Source organism: Ornithorhynchus anatinus, chromosome 2, assembly GCF_004115215.2.
Source record: "Ornithorhynchus anatinus isolate Pmale09 chromosome 2, mOrnAna1.pri.v4, whole genome shotgun sequence".
Taxonomy (NCBI): domain Eukaryota; kingdom Metazoa; phylum Chordata; class Mammalia; order Monotremata; family Ornithorhynchidae; genus Ornithorhynchus; species Ornithorhynchus anatinus.
In genome coordinates this window covers 89523718-89545809 of record NC_041729.1, presented here as the reverse complement: position 1 = coordinate 89545809, position 22092 = coordinate 89523718, and the positions used below count along the sequence as shown (strand labels likewise).

Sequence of the window (22092 nt, the reverse complement as noted above, 5' to 3'; positions counted from 1 at the left end):
TTCACTGCATAATGTGGAGACTCTCTGGGGTGGAGCTGGGAGAAGTGAGATCCATGTAGGGATAGAAGGATGAGGGAGTTGATTTCAGGGGAGAGGGTGGAGTTAAGGGTGTGGACTGGTGCATCAAGAGAGGTGAGGTTGGGTGGAGAGCCAATGGTAAATGGAGCTATAGGAGGTCTCTGAAAGGAGAGGACAGTTTTAAGAGGAAGTGTGTGGGAGAGAAGGCAGGTTAGGAGTACTCTTCAAATGATACTGTCCCTATTACAGTTTGCTTTTTTATTATTCAGTTTTTTTACCATTAAACCCAATTGCAACACACACACACACACCTCCCCCCACCCCCAACATAGCACACATACTTCCCTCCTACAGCAGGTGTCCCTGTAAATACCACACCCTCAAATGGGTAGGATGGGCCTCAGTTGCCTGAACAGGACCCAAAGAGAAACAAGCCAGATGGATCCGTGATTCTTTCTTTTTGCTTTTAGTCGTCGTTTTCAAGTTAGCCAAGCCTGGTGACTGGTTTTCAGAGTATCGCCTCAGTTTGCTCAAGGCATCCAGTAATTTCTCCAAGGTAGAACAAATTGCATCAAAGATGCCTAGTTGTGCTGTGGATTCCCCTGGGCAGACCAAGGGGATTTTTCTGAGATTTACCAGAGCGAACGGAGAACTTCTTTCCTAAGGCTTATTGCAGAACCATATTGCATGTTCTACCCTAATATCATTATTATTATTATAATCATTTTTATTATTACATTTGGTAAGCGCTTACTGTGTCAAGCACTGTTCTAAGTGTGGGGGTTGATACAAGTTAATAGGGTTGGTCACGGTCTCTGTCCCACATGGGACTCACAGTCTACTATCTGAGGGAATTCCATATGGAGGGGGGTCAGTACTATGTGGCCAGTAATAGTTTTTCTATTGCACGATGTGAACGCCCAGCTCCTTGACCTAATGGCTGGTGAAAACATACGCCTTAAGCCCTATGGAAAAGCGCTTACTCTGTTTGTGGCTCCAGATGCCCTGTTCTGAGAAACCCGGCATTTGTGCCTTACACTGGAAGTTCTGGAAGTCATTTTCTCAAACTGAGGTTATTTAGTTCCAAAGCCTGGTTTAAATTCCTTTTAAAACTGAATGAGTGTAGGATTACACTTAATTGTTGGTTTTATGTACAGGAGCACCGTTGCTTTGCGATGCACAGAGTACATTATAAATACTCTTTTGTACTGAGTAAACATCCATTCAGTCTCAAGTTGGATCAGGTCCCGTGAATCTCTGGATCATGACGTCTGTACAGAAGATGTGAAGATATTGCTGATGGTATCTATTAAGCTTTTGCCATCTATAGACGAATACAAAGTAGTTTGAAATTGCGGGGCAAACCAAGTAACTCAAAAAGTTTAAAGTTTGGAAACTTCTCGTCAGATGGAAAGAGTTTAGAGAAGCTTAGAGAAGCAGCATGATCTAGTGGATAGAACACAGGCCTGGAAGTCAGAAGGACATGGGTTTTAATGCCAGCTTCACCATTTTTTTTTTTTTGCAGTGTTTGTTAAGCACTTACTATGTGCCAGGCACTGTTATAAGCACTTTGGGAGATATAGAGTAATCACGTTGGCCACAGTCCCTGTCCCACATGGAACTCATAGTCTTAATCCCCATTTTACAGATGAGGTAACCGAGGCACAGAGAAGTGAAGTGATGTGCCCAAGATCACAGAGCAGATAAGAGGCAGAGCTGGGATTAGAACCCAGGTCCTTCTGACTCCCTGGCCCGTGCTCTATCCATTAGGTCATGCTTCTCCTGGGTCAGACCGATAGCCTTCCCACCCCAGAACTCTGTTTCCAAGGGTGATAATAGGATGATTAAGGGAAACCACGGAATGGTGCCTTCCTGAATGTCCACCTGAATGTATGGCAACAGGCAAAACACAGCTGTCCCTCCAGAGTGCCACCTTTCAGTTGTGCACTCTGGTAGCAACATCCCGTTGTTCTACTTTAGAAGGTAAAGGGATACTCAGAGTCGATTGGGCTGAGGTTTTTTTTACTCTGCATGATTTTCAGAATCTACATGTGTATTCTGTAGGTCCATAATATCAATGATTTTTTGGGATGAGACTGGATATTTGAGGAGCCGTGATTTCACTCTTGGCACCCCATCCCCTTCAGGCACCCTTATGATTTATCCAATCTGAGGCAACCCACTAACCCGAAACAACCAGGTTAGAGAAACAGCATGGCCTAGTGGATAAAGTATGGACCTGGGAGTCTGAAAGATCTGGGTTCTAATCCCCACTCTGCCTCTATTTGTTGTATTGTACTCTCCCAAGTGCTCAGTACAGTGCTCCGCACACAATAAACACTCAATGAATACAATTGAATGAATGAATCAACAGTGCCTATCACATAGTAAGTGCCTAACAAATACCTTAAAAAGAAAACAAAAAACAATCTAAATGAATGTAAGACCTTCTGGAAGGATTAACCACAGCCTATACACTGCTGATGCCTGCAGTGCATGTCACTGCTCCATGACACCTCCTGTCCAATTATTCGACCCTCACCATTCATTCATTCAATTGTATTTACTGAGCGCTCACTGTGTGCAGAGCACTGTAGTAAGTGCTTGGAAAGTACAATTCAACAATAAAGAGAGACAATCCCTGCCCACGATGGGCTTACAGTCTAGAAGGAGGGAAGACAGACATCAAAACAAGTAAGCAGGCGTTAATATAAATAAATAGAATTAAAGATATATATGCATATATGCAAGTGCTGTGAGGCGAGGGGGGTAGAGCAAAGGGAGCTGGTTGGGATGATGGGGAGGGGGAGCTGAGGAAAATGGGGGCTTAGTCTGGGAAGGCCTCTTTCTTAGTGCCCCTCCAAAAGGCAAAGAAAGTTAGGAGAGAAGGCAAGTTTCAGCAGAATATAGACTTCTCCAAATATGACTGCAGTCAGCATGAAAAGTATTTGAACTCCTCTGCTCTGAAGGTGGAGTGAATTTCTCCATCCCACTCAGAGCCATTTATGAGGCCAGAGTGGCTTAAGCCGGGGACATACCCAGTGGATAGAATGGTTCTCAAGCAGGTTAATCCCCTGCCAGCTTGCAAACCCTGCCAGGTTTGGCAGTTAGCTGCCCTGGTTCAGCTCACATCTCTGGGATAGAGTCTTGGAACCCACACTATGTTCCAAGACCATTCAGGGTCCAGTTCAGCTCCAGGCAGACTGTCCAAGACTTCCAGTGACTTCATTAAGAGTTGTGGCTGTGCGGTGGAGGGCAGGATCCTGCCCGTGCAATTACAAAATGGAGGCCTGAAGGAAACATGTCGGTTTTCCTCTGACTCAATCGCTTTCAATTGTACACGTTTTCTGAGGGATTTGTTGTTGTTTTTAACCTCGGATCACATATGTGCAGCTTTATGTGACTTTAAACGGGGCATCCTTAAAGGTAAAATCCGATGTCTCTACAACTGCTCCTTTGGACGGACTATTAATTCCTGGACTGGACTGGCCCGCCTGGATGGTGGGTCAATTCCAGAGTCCACTCTGTGCTGTGTGGACTGGATCCAGCTCCAAGTGTCTCTTGCAAGTTAATAATGTTGGTATTTGTTAAGCGCTTACTATGTGCAGAGCACTGTTCTAAGCGCTGGGGTAGACATAGGGGAATCAGGTTGTCCCACATGGGGCTCACAGTCTTAATCCCCATTTTACAGATGAGGTAACTGAGGCCTAGAGAAGTTAAGTGACTTGCCCACAGTCACACAGCTGACAAGTGGCAGAGCTGGGATTCGAACTCATGACCTCTGACTCCAAAGCCCGTGCTCTTTCCACTGAGGCACGCTGCTTCTTCCATCATCCATTGCACTGAAGTAATAGAGCCAGGAAACAGCATAGCCCAGTGGCAAGAGCATGGGGTTGGGAGTCAGAGGACAAGGGTTCTAATCACGGCTCCACCACTTGTCTGCCTTGTGCCTTCGGGCAAGTCACAACTTCTCTGTGCCTCAGTTACGCCACTTCTAAATTGGGGTTTAAAACTGTGAGCTCCATGTGGGACAGGGACTGTGTCCAACCTTATTACCTTGTACCTACTCCAGCGCTTAGAACAGTGCTTGGAGTATAATAGGTGTTTAAATGTCACACTGATTATTATTTCTATTGTAATTATTATAATTGATGGGCTCCGAGGAGCTCCTGACTTGGTCCAAGCTTGCTGAAGCCACGTAAGGGACTTCTGCTCCTCAAACCACTACTCTACCCTCCTGCTGTGAAGGCAGACAGGTCCTAATTACTTTCTGACCAAATTTTCTCAGTTCTCATAGCCATTCTTGACTTTTTTTGTGTAAATCATGTATATATTAAGTACCACGCTGTAGTGAAAAGAGCACAGGCCTGGGAGTCCGAGGATCTGGCTTCTAATTCCAGATCTGCCAATTGCTTGCTATGAGATCCTGGGCAAGTCACTTAACTTCTCTGTGCCCCAGTTTCCATCAACTGCAATATGGGGATTAAATCCTATTCCCTCCTACTTAGACTGTGAGTCCCATGTGAGACAGGGACTGCATTGAACCTGATTGACATGTATCTATCCCAGTGCTTAGAACAGCCTCTATTACTAAATTGTACTTTCCAAACACTTAGTACAGTGCTCTGCATACAGTAAGTGCTCAATAAATGCGATTGAATGAATGAATGAACAGCGCTTGACACATAGTAAGCAGTTAACAGATACAATAATAATAATAATATTGTTAGTGCCCCCCGACCAGCCCCTCACCTCCACCCTGCCTCTGGTCTGGAACTCCTTCGCCCTTCATATCCCTCAGAACACCGCTCTCCCCACCTTCATAGCTTTATTAAAATCACATCTTCTCCAAGAGGCCTTCCCCATCTTAGCCCTCACTTTTCCCCTACTCCCTCTCCCTTCTGCATCGCTCTTGCACTTGTATTTGTACCCTTTATTGACCTCGCCCTCAGATCCATTAGCCCTAATGTACAATTATTTTAAATGTCTGTCTTCCCCCTCAAATCAGTCAGTGGAGCTTACTCTGTGCAGATCACTGTGCTAAATGCTTGAAAGAGTACCTTACAACAAGTCCAAATGCCATAATGACACGAAGTGAAGTTGACAGCCACCCAGGTCTAACCTGGTGCTCTACAAACAGTAATGAGATGTGGGGTAGAGTCCTTGAACCATGATTGGTTACCCATTGTCCAGTTCTCTGAAGCTGTTTGCCAAGAATGTAAGCTCCTTGAGGTCGGGGGGTCATGTCTACTAACCCTACTGCTTAGTACACAGAGTAAGCAGTTCAATTAATTGATTTGAATCCCAACTGGGCCCACAACAGTTCATGGCCCATGGGGTAACAGCCTGTACTCCACTGCCCCAGAAGGTGATGGTTGAATCAGGGATTGTGACGGGACCCGTGGATTTCTATGGGGGGGGGGGGGGGGGTTTAGTATAGTCACAAGTGTTTTCTGGTGGACTTCCCCCAGAGGGACAGTTTTACAGAGAAAATCCCCAAAAAGCTTGTCACTTTTCTAGTGATAAATTGTTAAGATTGCCACCAAGCTGAGCCATTCCCCACTCTCCATTCTCCTGTTTAAACAAAAACTCTTCCACTTTCCAGTCCCAGCTCCTCATCTGTTCTATACCCACAAACAAGGACAAGCAACTTCTCACAGAATGCTAATAATAGCTTGGAACTGCACAATAGTGACCTTAATACCTGTTCAGCAGTCAGACAATTCAGGGTGGAGGGTTTGGGGGGCGGGTGAGGATTTTGGCCTAATTTATCCCATTAAACTGTCTACACTGAATAAATCAACAGGTTGATTGCTTAATCCCCCAGTTTATTTGGTTCGTGCAGACCCAGCCATAAAAGGGAAGTTCCACGGACTTGAAAATTTAAGGTTAAAATCTTCCCTAGTGACCCCTCAAAAGAGGCTTTATTCCTCAAAAGAGTTCTGCAAAGCTGGCTATTTTTCAGTTGTCATCATCCTCAGTGAGCTTTTACTGAGCACTTGCAGAAGTATGGCACCAGGATAGATGCACTCTTTAGAGGACAGAGATGCAGTGTCCCATTAGTTCTGTTGTAATGTATTTGCTTTTTTGTTTAGAAAAACTGACTGGTCACTCTACAGAAATTATTTAATCCAATCTCCATTGATATGATTTAAATTTACAGGGTTGAGGTGCTCACGTTTTACTCTGTAAGAACAAAGTCCTCTGACCCGAATTTTGGGTCTCCACATCAAAGAGAAACTCCATGCCATAGGCTTTGAAGCATTCAGTCATCTTGCCACCCTTCTACTTCACCTCGCTACTCTCCTACTACAACCCTGCCCATACACTTAGTTCTTCTAATGCCAACCTACTCGCTGTACTTCAATCTCATCTATCTTGCCCCCAACGTCTTGCCCACATCTTGCCTCTGACCTGGAACACCCTCCCTCTTTGTATCCTACAATGCCTCTCCCTCTCTTCAATGCCTTACTGAAGGCACATCTCCTCCATGAGGCCTTCACGGTAGGCCCTCCTTTCCTCTTTCCACTCCCTTCTACATCACCTTGACTTGTTCCCTTTATTAATTCCTTCTTCCAGCCCCACAGCACTTATGTACATATCTGTAATTTTATTTATATTAATGTCTGTTTCCCCCTCTAGACTATAGGCTCATTGTGGGCAGGGAATGTGACTGTTATGGTGTTGTACTCTCCCAAGTGCATAGTACAGTGCCCTGCACACAGTAAGCACTCAGTAAATATGATTGACTGACTCTATAACCAGTTTTTGAACACCAATAAAAGATTCTTTCAGTTGTATTTAGTGAGTGCTTATTGTGTGCGGAACACTGTACTAAGCACTTGGGACAGTACAATAGAGCTAAAAAGAGGGGACTGTCCCTGCCCACAGCGAGCTCACCCTTTCCATATGGCGGACTCTGCCGTCGAAAGTGGGAAAGTTACCCCTGATTATTATTTAGGAGGTGTCTACGGGTATTGTAGCGATCTGGTACCCCCTCCACTTTAACCTTCTTCCTCTCTGAGGGTGTCTGAATATATATTTCCAATGCCCTCTACTGTCTAACGCCATAATGGCAGAAAACATGGCCATATGTGAGAGTTCCTTAACTGTTTTAATGTTGTTGTTTTTTAATTGCTCTTGGGTCAAAACCTGATTTTCCAAGTTTCAGATCATAGTTACTGAGTTTTAAAGATTTAAAAATAGGGGCTCATAATGAAATGCTGACAGGCCCTCAGGAGTTCCGTGCTGCTGGCACTTGGGTAATAAAAAGCATACGCCATTAAGCTAACATTTTGTTCCTTGACTGAAGAGGAAAACAAAGATTCCTTAAGAAAAAAACACTGGTAGGCTCATTTTCCAATAGCATTAATATCTTTCAAGCCATTCCTGACCATAACTAATTAGAGGTTTATGAGGGACGGCCCTTCTGGAAGGTTCACATCAGGTTACTTAGCCCACAAATTAGTCGTTGCCCATTGGCAACAATGGACTTGTTAGGAGTCTCTGCTCAGTTGAGGGTAATTATCCGTTTGCGAGTGTGTCTCTTATTTTGACTGGCTGAGGGTTATTTTGGACGGTACACACCAGATTGAAATGCAGTGCCAGGTTGCTGCTGGAGATCAGCACTGACAGATTGTTGAAAAGTTGTGAGGCTGACGTTTTTACTGCCTGGATTGGCTGGAAATCGGCCTTTCCCTGGAAAAGCTTAGAAAAGGAAACATGAGCTCAAACCGAAATAGACCCAGGTTCCAAACCTGCCTCCCTAGAGCAGCGGCATTCCGGCGGCAGCAATGCTATTTGGGGTGGCTGCCCCATGGGTTCCCTGGATGGACAGCAGATAATAATAATTGTGGTATTTGTTAACCACTTACTATGTGCCAAGCACTGTTTTAAGAGCTGGAGTAGATACAAGCTAATCAGGTTGGACACAGTCCCTGAACCACATGGGACTCACAGTCTTAATCCCTGTTTTACAGATGAGGGAACTGAGGAACGGAGAAGAGAAGTGACTTGTCCGAGGTCACACAGCAGACAAGTGGCGGAGCTGGAATCAGAACTTAGGTCCTTCTGACTCCCAGACCTGTGCTCTATCCATTAGGCCACGCTGCTTCTCTAAAGCAGCAGATGGAAGCAGCAGCTCCCTCTAGACTGTAAGCTTGTTTTGGTTAGGGAACTTGCACTTGGGAGAGTATAGTATAAGAGACAATACTCTGAGTACAGTAAGCACTCAATAAATACAATTGATTGACTGATTACCTCAAAGAATGTCAGAACATTCAACTCTGTTATATTGTACTCTTCCAGATGCTTCGTATAGCAAGTGCCCAGTAAGTACCATTGATTGATGAACTGATTATCGGGGAAGCCCAGGAAACTAGAGAGATTGGGATTTTGTTTGATGTCATTCAATGCAAGAGCAGAAACTAACTTTGCTTCTGAGCATGAAACATGGCTGGAGCCCAGACTGCTCTGACCAAGGCCTAGGCATAAACCCACGTGGGGAGTGAGGGGCAGAGAGAGGAGGAAGACTCTCTGAGGATCTCCTATCTGGGAACGGCAATGTCAGCTGTACTGCTCCTCAAAGCTTCCCTTCTAGCCTTGCTTATCATCTGAAGCCATCCTTTCCTGGGGCCTTGCGAGCACACCCTATTATTCTTATTATGGTATTTAAGTGCTTACTACGTGTCAAATACTGTTCTACACACTGGGGTAGGTACAAGTCAATCAGGTTGGACACAGTCCCTGTCCCACTTGAGACTTACAGTCTAAGTTGAGAGAGAGACAGATACTTAATTCCCATTTTACCAGTGAGGAAACTGAGGCATAAAGAAGTTAAGTGACTCACCCAAGGTCACATAGGCAATTTACAGAACTAATAGTAGAACCCAAATCTTCTGACTCCCAGCCCTTTGCTCTTCCCTAGGCCATGCTGCATCTCCCTGTAAGCCCTCTACAAATGCTATATTATTAATATTATCATTATCATTATCATCATCATTATTATTAGTGTTGCTCAGCGGAAGAGAGGGCAGATTATAGCAGGTGAGGGTGAATTTTAAGTGGCTAAAGTTAGCCTGGTATCTAGATTCCTCACAGTCTAAGTAGGAAGGAGTAGGACTTAATCCCATTTTTACAGTTGAGGAAACAGAGACACAGAAAAGTCTTGACTAGCCCAAGCATTTGGCAACTCTGGGATTAGAACCCAGATCCTCTGACTCCTATGCCCGTGCTTCTGTCATTAGGCCACAGTGCTTCAGACCTCAGTTGGAACAGCCTCCAGAAAGGAAAAAAGGGGAAGAGTTGAGAGGGATGTAAGGCTGTGACCTGGCTTTCTCTGAGGTGATTTACTCTCAGAGTCAGACCTCTGCCGGTTTTTAATCCATCCTTAGCCACTCTGAACACTAAAATGGTCAAGTCTGAGAGCTTCTAAAGTAATATGTATGTACAACTCTCTACTCCAAAATATTGTTCCCTGAGTTGGTTTAGGCCCAGTCCCTTTCCCATGTGGTGGCCAGTCTGAGGTAAGGGGAAGATGAATTGCCATTGTACAGATGAGGTAACTGAGGCATAAAGAGTTTGTGACTTAATGAAGGTCACACAGAGGGCAAGTGACAGAAGCGGGACTAGAATCCAGGCCTCCTGATTCCCAGCCCCAGGGTTTTTCCACTAGTCCGTGCTGCCTCAATATGTCAAACAATGGGAAAAAAAGTATTTTTCTTAGGTTTGCAAGCATTTTCCTTGAATTATAGAGTGTCTCTATAATTTGTGACCTTTAAATAGTTTAAAGACTCTTCCCAATAGGAAAAACTTTGTTTTTGGGGGGTTGGGTTTTTTTTTTTGGTCAACTATGGCATTTAGCCTATAAAAAATAGCAATAACCAATGTCCAAAATCCATGTTGACAAATTTCCCAAATCTCCATAACTTTAAGGAGCATTAGGAGTGTATGGCTGTCACGCTAATTCCAGTCCTATCTTGAATGGTTCCAGTCAGAAACTTTGGACTCATCTGTCTCCAAAGAGAGCATGTGATTGTCTCTTCTAATTCAGAATGTTTAAGTTGATTTAAAACAAAGAATCGGGTGGCCATTTAGTGTGAAAAGGGGATGGATTTATTTGTCTTTTTCCTTCCCCGAAAGAGGCCAGGGAAGTTTAAAAATTAATAGAATCCAATATAAAAGAGAAGTGGATAAAAGAATCATTTATTCCTTCTAAAATGACTCTATACTTCTCAGCTTTCCATAGGAACACAGACGCTTTCTGTCCACTTTGGCACCAAAAGGCATTAACAAAAACGTTTTCCAAGTCTGAATTTTTCTCTCCTTTTAAGCACAAAGCTGCACATTTTGCAAAATGGAGCCAGCAAACAGAGGCAGGGCTTTTAAACAACGAACTTTGTTCTGCATAAACCATTTACCTTCAGCCATTTACAGGAGTAAAATTTATTACCACAGGAAAGTGTCAAGAAACCTCAAATGTGCTTTTGGAAAATACAGAGTAAGCTCTATGCAAATGAGACAACTCCCCCTATAAAGCTGATTCCCTTCCATTTGAAAAGACTTTCCCTTATCCCTAATGAGTTTTACTTGAAAGTTCTTGGAAAACAAGAAGAAATGTTGTTCTCTCTCTTCTCCTTGTTGCCAAAAGGAAAAGGTACTGATCTGGAATTTAACAGCTTTAGAGCAGGGCTGTATTTCATAAAAGAGACGTCTTTAGAAAGTGAAAGTCCACAATTCTCTCCTTTCCTACGGCTCCCCAGGCAGCAGCTCCTTCCCTGAGTTTTGTGGCCATTATTACTGACCAAATATTTGGAGAATAAAACCCCAAATGCCAATACACTTTGAAGAATCTAGACAAAATTTCAGTAGCAGTGAATTCTCCAGGACATATTGATCGGTAGGCTTCATGTGAAGTAAAGTGATTACTTGCTGAATCTTAGTGTAGACAAGCAGCCTGGATTACTCTGACTCTAAAATATTTTTTAAAAATCGACTTTTTCCTCAATAGGATTGTTTTCTTTCTTGAATTGGTGGTCCCAATTCTCCATTTTGTGTTGTAAAATCAAATCATCCCCTATGCTATTTTACCTTTTGATTAAAATAGCTCCTCAAAAATCACATATGTCTCCATTTTAATTTCCATGCTGCCCTCCTTACCTCAGCTCAGGAAGTGAAAGTGTTTTGTTTTCCATTTTACTGTGCCTCAGTCTCCCTTTCCTCTTACCATAAAAGGTCCCAGGGCTTCTGATATACTCCTTCTAGGCCTCAGTCTCACCTCTGGACCTGGGTCATAATAATAATAGTAATTGTGGTATTTAAGTATTTACTATGTGCTAGTCACTGTAATAATAATAATGATAGTATTTGTTAAGCACTTACTGTGCACCAAGCACTGTTCTAGGCACTGGAATAGATTCAAGGTTATCAGGTTGTCCCAGGTGGGGCTCACAGTCTTAATCCCCATTTTATAGATGAGATAACTGAGGCATGGAGAAGTTAAGTGACAAGTGGCGGAGCTGGGATTAGAACCCAGGACCTCTGACTTCAAAGCCCATGCTCTTTCCACTAAGCCACACAGCCTTTCCAAGCTGTACTTAGCCTGTACTAAGTGCCGTTTGCTTGTATCCACCCCAGCTCTTAGTACAGTGCCTAGCACATGGTAAGTGCTTAACAAATGCCACAGTTATTATTATTATAGCAAATTGGGTGGGATACAGTTCCTTCTCCCATGTGGGGCTCCCACAGTCTCAATCCCCATTTTACAGATGAGGTAACTGAGGAACAGAGAGGTGAAGTGACTTGCCCAAGGTCATACAGCAGACAGGTATCGGATCTCGGGTTAGAACCCATGACCTTCTGACTTCCAGGCCCGTGCTGTACACGCTACACCACGCTGCTCATCCCCCCGAGCGGCTCTGGGGGACGGCAGCCAAGCCAGACTCAGCCACTGATGCGATACCGCTGCTCTGACTCCAGTGAAAGCGGGTCGGATGAGAAAAAGGGGCTGGAAAGAATCTGGTTACTTTGAAGTCTGGAAAGCAATTAGATCCCTTCTGGGTATTACATTAAAATCTGCTGCTATAATCAGGCACATTACAAAGCAATGCAATTAAAGGACTCGTAACAAGTTACCAGCTCTTTAAATTCATCAACAACTCATTATAGTTGAAGAGAAGAACAGTATCTTTGTTTTGAAGGTTGATTTCATTTTTCCTCTCCCCCCCCCAACATCTCTCCTCTCTCCCCTGCAATTGAAATAAGTTAACTCTATGCAGTGAACCTAAAAAGAGAGAAAATTAGGGATTGGCACTTCACTATGTTTCAGAAGAGGCCTGCTGATTTCACTATCATTCTGAATTAGGATGTGATTATGCACTTGGTTTGGATTTTGAAAGATCAGTTATATAATGTGGCACTTGGAATTTTCCATAGCACCTGTGTTCAAAGGAGCCGAAACGCCACTAGAACCTGTGGACCTGGTCCTCGAGTGAGCAGAATCGAAACACTTTCTCTTTCAAAATGCATTAAGCTCCTTTCTTGGTCACAAAGGTTCTCCCTAGTAGGCACTTTTGGGCTAAATGGGTCCTACTGCCCTGAAAGAGTTGATTGTTGTCCAAGCGCTTCCAAAGGGAAGAGCAGTGTAATCCATCCTTCCCGGTAAGATGGGTCAATAGGTCACAAGTTCCCCCAATAGCCCTAAGAGTCAGCTAGTTGGTCTGTATTGGTATCTCTAGTAATAATAATAATTGCGGTATTTATTAAGCGCTTACTTTGTGCTAGCCGCCGTTCTAAGTGCTGGTGTAGATACAGGGTAATCAGGTTGTCCTTTGTGGGGCTCACACTTTTAATCCCCATTTTACAGATGAGGTAACAGACACAGAGAAGTTAAGTGACTTGCCCAAGGTCATACAGCAGGCAAGTGGCAGAGGTGGGATTAGAACCCATGTCTTCTGACACTGCAGCCTGTTTTCTTTCCACTAAGCCACACTGCTTCTCTAATGGACAAATGCACTAAAGCAGAGAGATTGTATCCTCTTATGGCAAGTGACATAGAAAAATCACCGGTCTATATTTATCACGTGAAGAGCACCTTACTAAGTTCTTGGAAGAGTACATCAGAAAAGACACGGTCTTTGTCCTCTTGGGTCATAGACAGATAGGGGAAACAGACATTAACTATTTCCCAGTATTGGAAGCAAAAGGGATATAACAGATGATAACATGAATGTTAGGATAAGATAGCTGAATAAGTAAATATGCATATATACAGAAGGGTTGAGGGTGAATGAAGATTGAAAGTGCTAAAAATGGCTGCTGGGCTCATGTATCTTGGGATGTTGAGAATCAGTCATGGAATTTTAGGAGGACTTTGAGATGGGAATATCTGTGGTATTCCCAGTTTTAAGGGGAAGGGAGTTCTAGAATTGGGAAGGAGTATGAAGTGGGGATTGGAGATGGGTAAATTGAGAAACAGTCTGGCCTGCTAGTGGAAGGAGCACGGGCCTGGGAGTCAAAATACCTGGGCACTTATCTGAGCTTGGCCACTACCTGCTGTGTGACCTCGGGCAAGTCACTTGATTTCCCTGGGGCTCAGTTTCCTCATCTGTAAAATGGAGATTCAGTACCTCTTCAACCTCCTACTTAGACTGGGAGCTCTATGGGGGACAGGGACTGTGTCCAACCTGATTAACCTGTATCTGTCCCATCAGTGTTAGGCATTTAGTAGACATTTAACCAAATCACAATTTAATTTTAGAGCAAGGTACAGTTAGAAGGTGAGCTTGGGAGAAGTGCAGAGAGAGATGGGGAATAGTGGGTAGAGACCCAAGATGTAAGATGAGAAAAGCTGGTTGAGAGCTGAAGCCAATAATTGGGCAGTTCCATTTGATAGGGAAATGGATACCCATTGGAGGTTTTTGAAGAGAGGAGAGTTGTGGGTCAAGGAGTGTTTTAAGAGGTCCTCTTAAAGCATGGCACAGTGGGGAGAGGATGAAGGATGGAAAAGCAATGAGGAAACTGATGCAGTAGACATAATCATGGTGTGGGTGAGGAGCTAGAGGCAGGATGGTGGCTGTTTAGTTGGAAAGGAAGAGTTCTTCCTAGATCTGAAGAATAGGCTTTAGGGACCCTGACTCTGAAGTCCTAGACTGAACTTCAGAATTCATTCCCACTCTCTTCCTCCCCTTCCTTCTTGCCGCCTCACTTCATTATAGTTCAGCAAACCTTTCTCAATCAATCAATCTGTGTGTTTACTTGCTTTATGGTCAGGCACGTTTCCAACGCATCTCTTAGCCATCAACATTTCAAGAAAGAGAGAGAAAGGGAAAGCAAAAGGAAAAGACTGACAAGATTTTAACAATAGACTAACTTAAACAGTAAATTGCTTTGAATAGTTCCCCATCTCCCTGTCCCTGAAAGGTGGCTACTATGCCTACTACTAGCAGACTACTGGCTATCATAGATTGCAAGCTCCTCCCTGTAGATTGGAAGTTCTACCAACTCTAGCATGCCTTATTTTCCCAAGTGCTTATTAGTATTCTCTGCACAAAGTAAGTGCTCAAAAAAATAACATTGAGGTTTTATTATGTGCAAGGACAGCACTCGGTGCTTAGAAGAATACAGTACAATAGAGTTGGTAGACATGCTCCCTGCCCTCAAGAGGGGAAAGCAGACATATAAATAAATGATAGGTAAGGGGAAGCTAGAGACTATAAAGATATGTACATATGACTTTAGTAGGCTGCTTGGAGGAGAAGTCATTTTAATAAGGCTTTGAAGATGAGACTGGTAGTCTATGGGATGTGAAGAGGAAAGTAGTTCTTGGTGGGAGAAAAGTCATGACCAAAGGATCAATGGCAAAGGAAGATGAGATTAACTTCTACTAGAGAAGCAGCATGGCTCAGTGGAAAAAGCCCGGGCTTGGGAGTCAGAGGTCATGGGTTTGAAAACCGGCTCTGCCACTTGTCAGTTGTGTGACTGTGGGCAAGTCACTTCACTTCTCTGTGCCTCAGTTCCCTCATCTGTAAAATGGGGATGAAGACTGAGCCTCATGTGGGACAACCTCATTAGCCTGTATCTACCCCAGTGCTTAGAACAGTGCTCGGCACGTAGTAAGCGCTTAACAAATACCCACATTATTATTATTATTGTTGTGGCCTATTCCATGCTGTCAACCTGCAACCACCCACCTACCAATTCTACCAAGACTTCTCCCTGACATCATTCACAAACTTCCTCAAACTGAGAACAAACACAAATCTTTCCCATACTGGGCAAGTTACAACACTCACTTCACACGAATCTCTGCCTATTAATTGCCCTTATCCCTGGGATATGGAACTCCCTTCAAATCCATCAAATTTGACAAAATCAAGAAGATTAATTTGAACCACACTTCAAAAGTGATTAATATAGCTTCTATAGATGAATCTGTGTTGTTATGCGGGCTGGATTACGTCATGTCAGATTGTAATTCCTTAGAGTCATTGCTTTTGAATGGTGTTTAGCTCATTCAGCAACAGCAATGCACACTAAATCATTGCTTCTGTGAGACAGCTAAGTGTAAATCCGGATGAATGGATGGTGCAGGTCTACGCAGGAAGATGGTCCCAGGGGGACCAAATTTATTCCCTGGTCCCGGTTGGAATTTTCGAGGTCCTCTAAGAGTTCAGAACGTTCCTGAATCGATGCCCCTCGTGGTTGGTCGGTTGGTTTGTTCCTCTACTAAAGGGGGGCAGTTGAAGGGAAAGGAACCTCTGGTTCTCCTGCCCTGGGTTGGCGGCTCAGCCCTGTTAAGGGTCCTTTCCTGTTGAAGTTCTTTCTAAAAGGAGAGATGGTCTTCAGGTGGGATGGAGGGTGTGTGAAGGAGGAGTGGTCCAGACCTGGAGGATTTAGGACAGAATCTGATACTGCTTCCAGAAGAAAAAGGAATTCGGTCACTTTCTTATCACTTGTTTAACTCTGGCGTTTACTGCAGCAGCTGTAGCATCCTTTAAAATCATCCCTGAGGGTTACCTGGCTTCACTTTCAGTGCTGCCTTGCTTTGGAGCAATGTGATCTAGAGGAAGGAGCGCAGTCTTGGGAATCAGAGGATTGGGGGGGGGGGCGGGGGACGCTCTAATCCCGGCTCCTCCAAATGTCTGCTGTATGACCTTGGGCAAGTCATTTGACTTATCTGGGCCTCAGTTGCCTCATCTGTAAAATGGGTATTCAATACCTGTTCTCTCTCCTATTTCAGTTGTGTGTCCTATGTAGGACAGGAACTGTGTCTGACCTGATTGCCTTGTATCTTCCCCAGTGCTTAGAACAGTGCTTGACACTTGGCAAGAACTTAACAAATACAGTAATTATTATTATTTGCCCAGCACAAAAGTAAATGGATCAGGGTCTAGGCTCTGACATGACTTTGTTATTGGCAACTACAATTATTATTGGTCTGTAATAATAACCGTGGGGTGTTTAAGGGCTTTACTATGTGCCAAACATTGTACTAAATCCTGGAATAAATACAAAAAAAATCTGGTTGAATACAGTCTCTGTCCCACATGAGGCTCACAGGAAGGAATTCCCATTTTATGGATGAGGAAACCAAGGCACAGCAGCTTAAGTAACTCCTCTGCTTCTCTCTCTCCAGCCAGGGCTCATTTTCTCCCACTCCCCAAGATTCACTGAGAAAGACGAAGTCAACTTCCTTCCAGCTCCCCAATGCTGTTTTCGCACCATCCCACCTTCCCATCTCTCTCTTTCCTTTCCTTTGAAGTCCATAGCATCTGCCTCTACCACCTACGCTTCACAGTTATCTATCACCCCCCGGGTCCCTCCTCCAACCTTCTTAATGATGTTCTCACATTTCTTCTCTCCTTCTCCATCTCTAAATTGATCCATGAGGACTTCAGTATCCATGGGGGTGTCCCTGAGCACTCCCTCTCAGCCTCTTTTGCAGGCTCCTCCTCTGCCTCCCACCCTCTTACAGTGAGGGTCCCTCACGGCTCAGTTTTGGGTACCCTTCTATTCTTTACCTACACTAACTTTCTTGAAGAATTCATTTGCTCCCACGACTTCAAGTACCATCTCTGTGTGGCTGATTCCTGAATCTACATCTCCAGGCCTGACCCCTCTCCTCTGCAGTCTTGCATTTCCTCCTACCTTCAGTACCTGTATGTCTGGCCAGCACCACAAACTAAACATGTCCAAACCACTCCTTATCTTCCCACCCAAACCCTGCCTTCTCTCTGCCTGTCCCATTACTGTAGGCAATATTACTATCTTCCCTAACTGACAAGCTTGTAACTGTGCCGTTGTCCTCGACTCATCTCTGTCATTCAACCCACATATTCAATCTGTCACCAAATCTTGTCGGTTCTACCTTCACACAGTGCTAAAATCCACCCTGTCCTCTCCATCCAAACTGCAAACACATTGAAACACATTGAAACCAGCACTTATCCTAGCCCATCTTGATGACTGCATCTGTCTCCTCGCTGTCTCCTTGCTCCTTGAAGAATTCATTTGCTCCCACAACTTCAACTACCATCTCTATGTGGCTACCATCTTTCTTGTCACCTGTCTCTACCCACTTCACTCTGCTGCATGAATCATTTTTCTAAAAAAAAGTTCAGTCCATGTTTTTCCACTCCTCAAGAACCTCCAATGGGTGACTATCTCCACATCAAACAAAAACTCCTTATCAATGACTTTAAAGCATTCATTAAGTTTGTCCTGTCTGACCTCACCTCACTGATCTCCTACTACAGCCCAGCCCACACACTCCACTCCTCTAACACCAGTTTATTCACTATTGACCCTTTTTCCAAATTCTCCTTCTAGCCTAGAATGCCCTCCCCTTCCGTCTACACCAGACCACCAACATCCCCATCTTCAAAGCCATTTTAAGGTCACATCTTTATGAGCCCTTCCCCAGTTAAGCTCTCTTTCCCCTGGCTCCCTCTCCCTTTTGGGGCATCTGGATCTGTGGCATCTGGATCTGTGGCCTTTGAGCATTTAATATTCACCCCACCATTAACCCCACAGCACTCATGTTCTTATCTTTAAATTATATATTGTAAATTATATTAATGTGTGTCTCCTCCTCTAGACGGCAAGTTTGTTGTGTTCAGGGAACTTATCTGACAATTCTGTTGTACTGTACTCTCCCAAGTGCTTAGTACAGTACTCTGTCCATAGTAAGCACTCAATAATTATAATTGATGATGATGACTTGCCGTAGTCACATAGCAGACAGGTGGCCGAGTAAGGATTAGAACCCAGGTCATCTAACTCCCAAGCCCATGCTTCTTCCACTAGGCCATGCTGCTTGGGGGTAATCACACAATTCTGTACTTTTTTTTTCCTTTTTTAATGGAAATTGTTAAGCCCTTGCTATGTGGCAGACATTGCACTAAGTACTGGGGCTAGATACAAGACAATCAGGCTGAACACCAAATCCTCCATGGGGCTCACAGTCTAAATTGGAGGGATTTCATACCCTGGAAAATTCACCATTTTTTAAAAACGGTATTTGTTAAATACTTACTATGTGTCAGGCACTATACTAAGCTCTGGGGTGGGTACAAGCTAATAAACTAGGACACATTCCAATTAACATGGGGCTACAGTTTTAATCCCCATTGTACAGAGGAAGTAACTGAGGCACAGAGGAAGTAAAGTGACTTGCCCAAGGTCACAGAGCAGACAAGTGGTGGTCAGAATTAGAACCCAGATCCTCTGCCTCCTAAGATAGTGCTTTTTCTACAAGGCCACGTTGCTTCTCATTATTAACTTCTACCAACACCCAACCTCCGAGTCTGTCCACACACACAAAGTAGCACAACCACAACGTTGCTCCACACTGTGGATTGCTGAACCACCAGTGCACCAAAACAGAACTCACTATGGGGTATATCATGTCTCCCCTGACTGGTGATCATGGTTTCCTATTTTCACTATAAGATATTGTCTAGAATGGCACCATTTAACTCTTTCATTCATTCATTCAATAGTATTTATTGAGCGCTTACTATGTGCAGAGCACTGGACTAAGCACTTGGAATGAACAAGTCGGCAACAGATAGAGACAGTCCCTGCCGTTTGACGGGCTTACGGTCTAATCAGGGGAGACAGGCAGACAAGAACAGTGGCAATAAATAGAGTCAAGGGGAAGAACATCTCGTAAAAACAATGGCAACTAAATAGAATCAAGGCGATGTACGTTTCATTAACAAAATAAATAGGGTGATGAAAATATATACAGTTGAGCAGACGAGTACGGTGCTGAGGGGATGGGAAGGCAGAGGGGTAAGAGCAGAGGGAAATGGGGGGAAAAGAGGGTTAAGCTGCGGAGAGGTGAAGGGGGGGCGGTAGAGGGAGTAGAGGGAGAAGGGGAGCTCAGTCTGGGAAGGCCTCTTGGAGGAGGTGAGCTCTAAGTAGGGTTTTGAAGAGGGGAAGAGAATTAGTTTGGTGGAGGTGAGGAGGGAGGGCGTTTCAGGACCGCGGGAGGATGTCAACTCTTCATTTGTACGTACAGTCTGAGCCATCCCTCTTCCATCCTTCAACTAAACTGCATGCCTAAAAATAGTGGTATTTAAGCGCTTACTATGTGGCAAGCCCTGTACTGAGTGCTGGGATAGATGCAAGATAATCAAGGCAGATACTGTCCCTGTCCCACAAGGGGCTCACAGTTTCATTAATTTCCCAATTCAATCTCTGGACATTTTAGAACAAGGCTTTTCTAGGTAAAATGCAGACTTAGTCCCATCCAGAGAACAAGGAGGAGGATTGCTGAAGATTTTTGCTTTGTTCATTAACATCTATCTGCAGCTTACCCAGTGCAGAAAGTTTTGTATTGAAAGGGCCTACAACTGAGACCTGAAGACTTAGCTGTGGAGCCCTAAGGGTCTTCAGAGTTCCATGAAAATAAAGGAAGATTGTTCTCATTGCCATTTTGCATTCATGTGCTGTCTTGGAAATGCTTACGCAGAGTCTTGAATTAAATTTTAAAACCTTTCTCTTTCAGAGGTGTGGAGAAATCTTGTTTGATAGCCCTGATCAGAATGCCAAATGTGTTCGCATGCTAGGTAAGATGTTTTCTTATACTGAGTGCTACATTCTGGCAGACCGATGTTTTACTTTTTTTCTGTTGCTTCTAATCTAAGTATAACTGCGGTGGTTTACAGGTTGCTGCTACAAGAACGTTAAATGTCTATGATAAGCAGTGTCTGGTAAACATAGATTTCAATCATATGATGATGAATTTCTCATTCTTCCTCCTTTTCAACCTCCCCTTCCTATCTATTCCCTTTCTCCTCCTCTTTCCCCTTCTCCTCTTTTTCCTCCTCCTCCTCTTCCTTTTCCTTCTTAAATATATATTCAACACTCAATTTGTGCTGAGCATTACATTATGCCCTACACTGCAAATGCACTTAACCTCTCCATTTGTAGCATCCTGACTGAGAAATTAGAAGCCACTGATTATTACGAATTCCGTCTTTTAATTTTTTTAAAGCGGTGCATAGGTAAAATTTGGTACTTCTGCAAGCAAGAATTATTTCTTGATAGTTAATAAGCAATAGATTAGAGGGTAGGTAAGGAATATTTTTAGATGTTTGGATTTCCAACTTAAATTCACCTTCAGGGAGAACAGCATATCTGAGCAACTCTGTTGTGAATTCTGAAGCAAGCAGTTTGTCACTGTTTTGTGTTTTTCTTTGTTTTTTCTTTAATGGTATTTAAATGCTTACTATCTACCAGGTACTATACTAAGCATTACAGTAGATTCATGCTAATCAAGCTGGACATAGTCCATATCCCACATGGAACTCACAATCTTAATCCCCATTTTACAAAAGAGGGGACTGGGGCACAGACAAATGAAGTAACATGCCCAAGGTCACAAAGCAGACAAGTGGCAGAGCTAGCAGTTTGAACCCAGGTCCTTCTGACTACCAGACCCGCACTCTATCCACTGGGCCATGCTGCTTCTCTTATGAAGTGAGTGGCCTTAGCAACCAAACACAATTATTATCAGAATGAATAAAACTTGGCCTTTATGTAATATTCTCATCTTGAGAACATACTGAAATCTGAAACCCATCTCTCTTACATAGAGGGAAGGGCAAGATGTAATTAGTAAAGGTAACTCACAATAGCTATATGGAAATGATTCTGCTTATGGCATATCAAACATAGGTGCCACCCTTTCCAACTCCTGGCATACAAGGGGCACCATCTGCCAAAAGGTCCCTTGTAAGCGCTTAGTACAGTGCTTCGCTAATTGTTGAATAAATATGATTGATTGATTGATCCACTGAGTGATTCTTCTCCTTTAGCAGAAAACCTGCTTCAAGTAGGGAATTAGAGAAGGCATAGAGGGAATCTGACTCTTGCCTCCATAACCCCTTAGATTGTAAGCTCCTTCAATCAAGCAATCATATTCATTGAACACTGTGTGCAGAGCATTGTGCTAAACTTCAGGGAGAGCATAATCTAACAGAGGCGATAGACATGTTCTATGCCCACAACGAGCTTACAGTCTGGACAGGATCATGTCTGCCAACTCTACCGTACTGTACTTTTCTAAGCACTTGGTTCACAGAAAACACTCAATAAACACCACTCACTGTTGAACCAGAGGCAGGTTCATAAGCTTGCACACACCCATTCAGGAGAGGAAGGTGATATTATTTCCCCAAATAAGAAAACCGGGCAGAGAGGTTGAGTGACTCAGCTCCACAAAGTCAATACACTGTTAGTTGTTGGTTTTTTTTACTCTAGGCCTTGGTCTTCACTTCAAGAACTGCACCATATAGATCAATTCTCCATTCTCCATATAACTAGAGAACAGAGATGAATGAAAGACCCCACTAGTCCCTAAATCTCATTTTGTCCGTGGTTACTACATTGTTCTGTACAAATCAGTTATGCCTAAACTGCCAAATTTCATCTCTAATCATCACGCCGCCTCCCTTCCACCCCCCATCTACTCTTTGGTGATGAGAGAGTGTGCAGAGAACTGGCCCAAAGCAGCAACAAAACTAAAGAGGGAAAATGAATAGTATGGATACCCTACAGCCTTCATCA

General features: G+C 43.7%; 1 protein-coding gene across 2 annotated transcripts in view; it reads left to right on the top strand.

The window, feature by feature from the left end:
* Positions 1-22092, top strand: part of PDE7B (phosphodiesterase 7B) — a 471343-nt gene that overhangs the window by 168011 nt on the left and 281240 nt on the right. For both annotated transcript variants that reach the window (XM_029058083.2, XM_007672935.4), the window contains exon 2: positions 20030-20090. In XM_029058083.2, the coding sequence (XP_028913916.1) occupies positions 20084-20090 (7 nt within the window). In that variant the 5' untranslated portion in view covers positions 20030-20083. The remainder of the gene's footprint in view (positions 1-20029; positions 20091-22092) is intronic.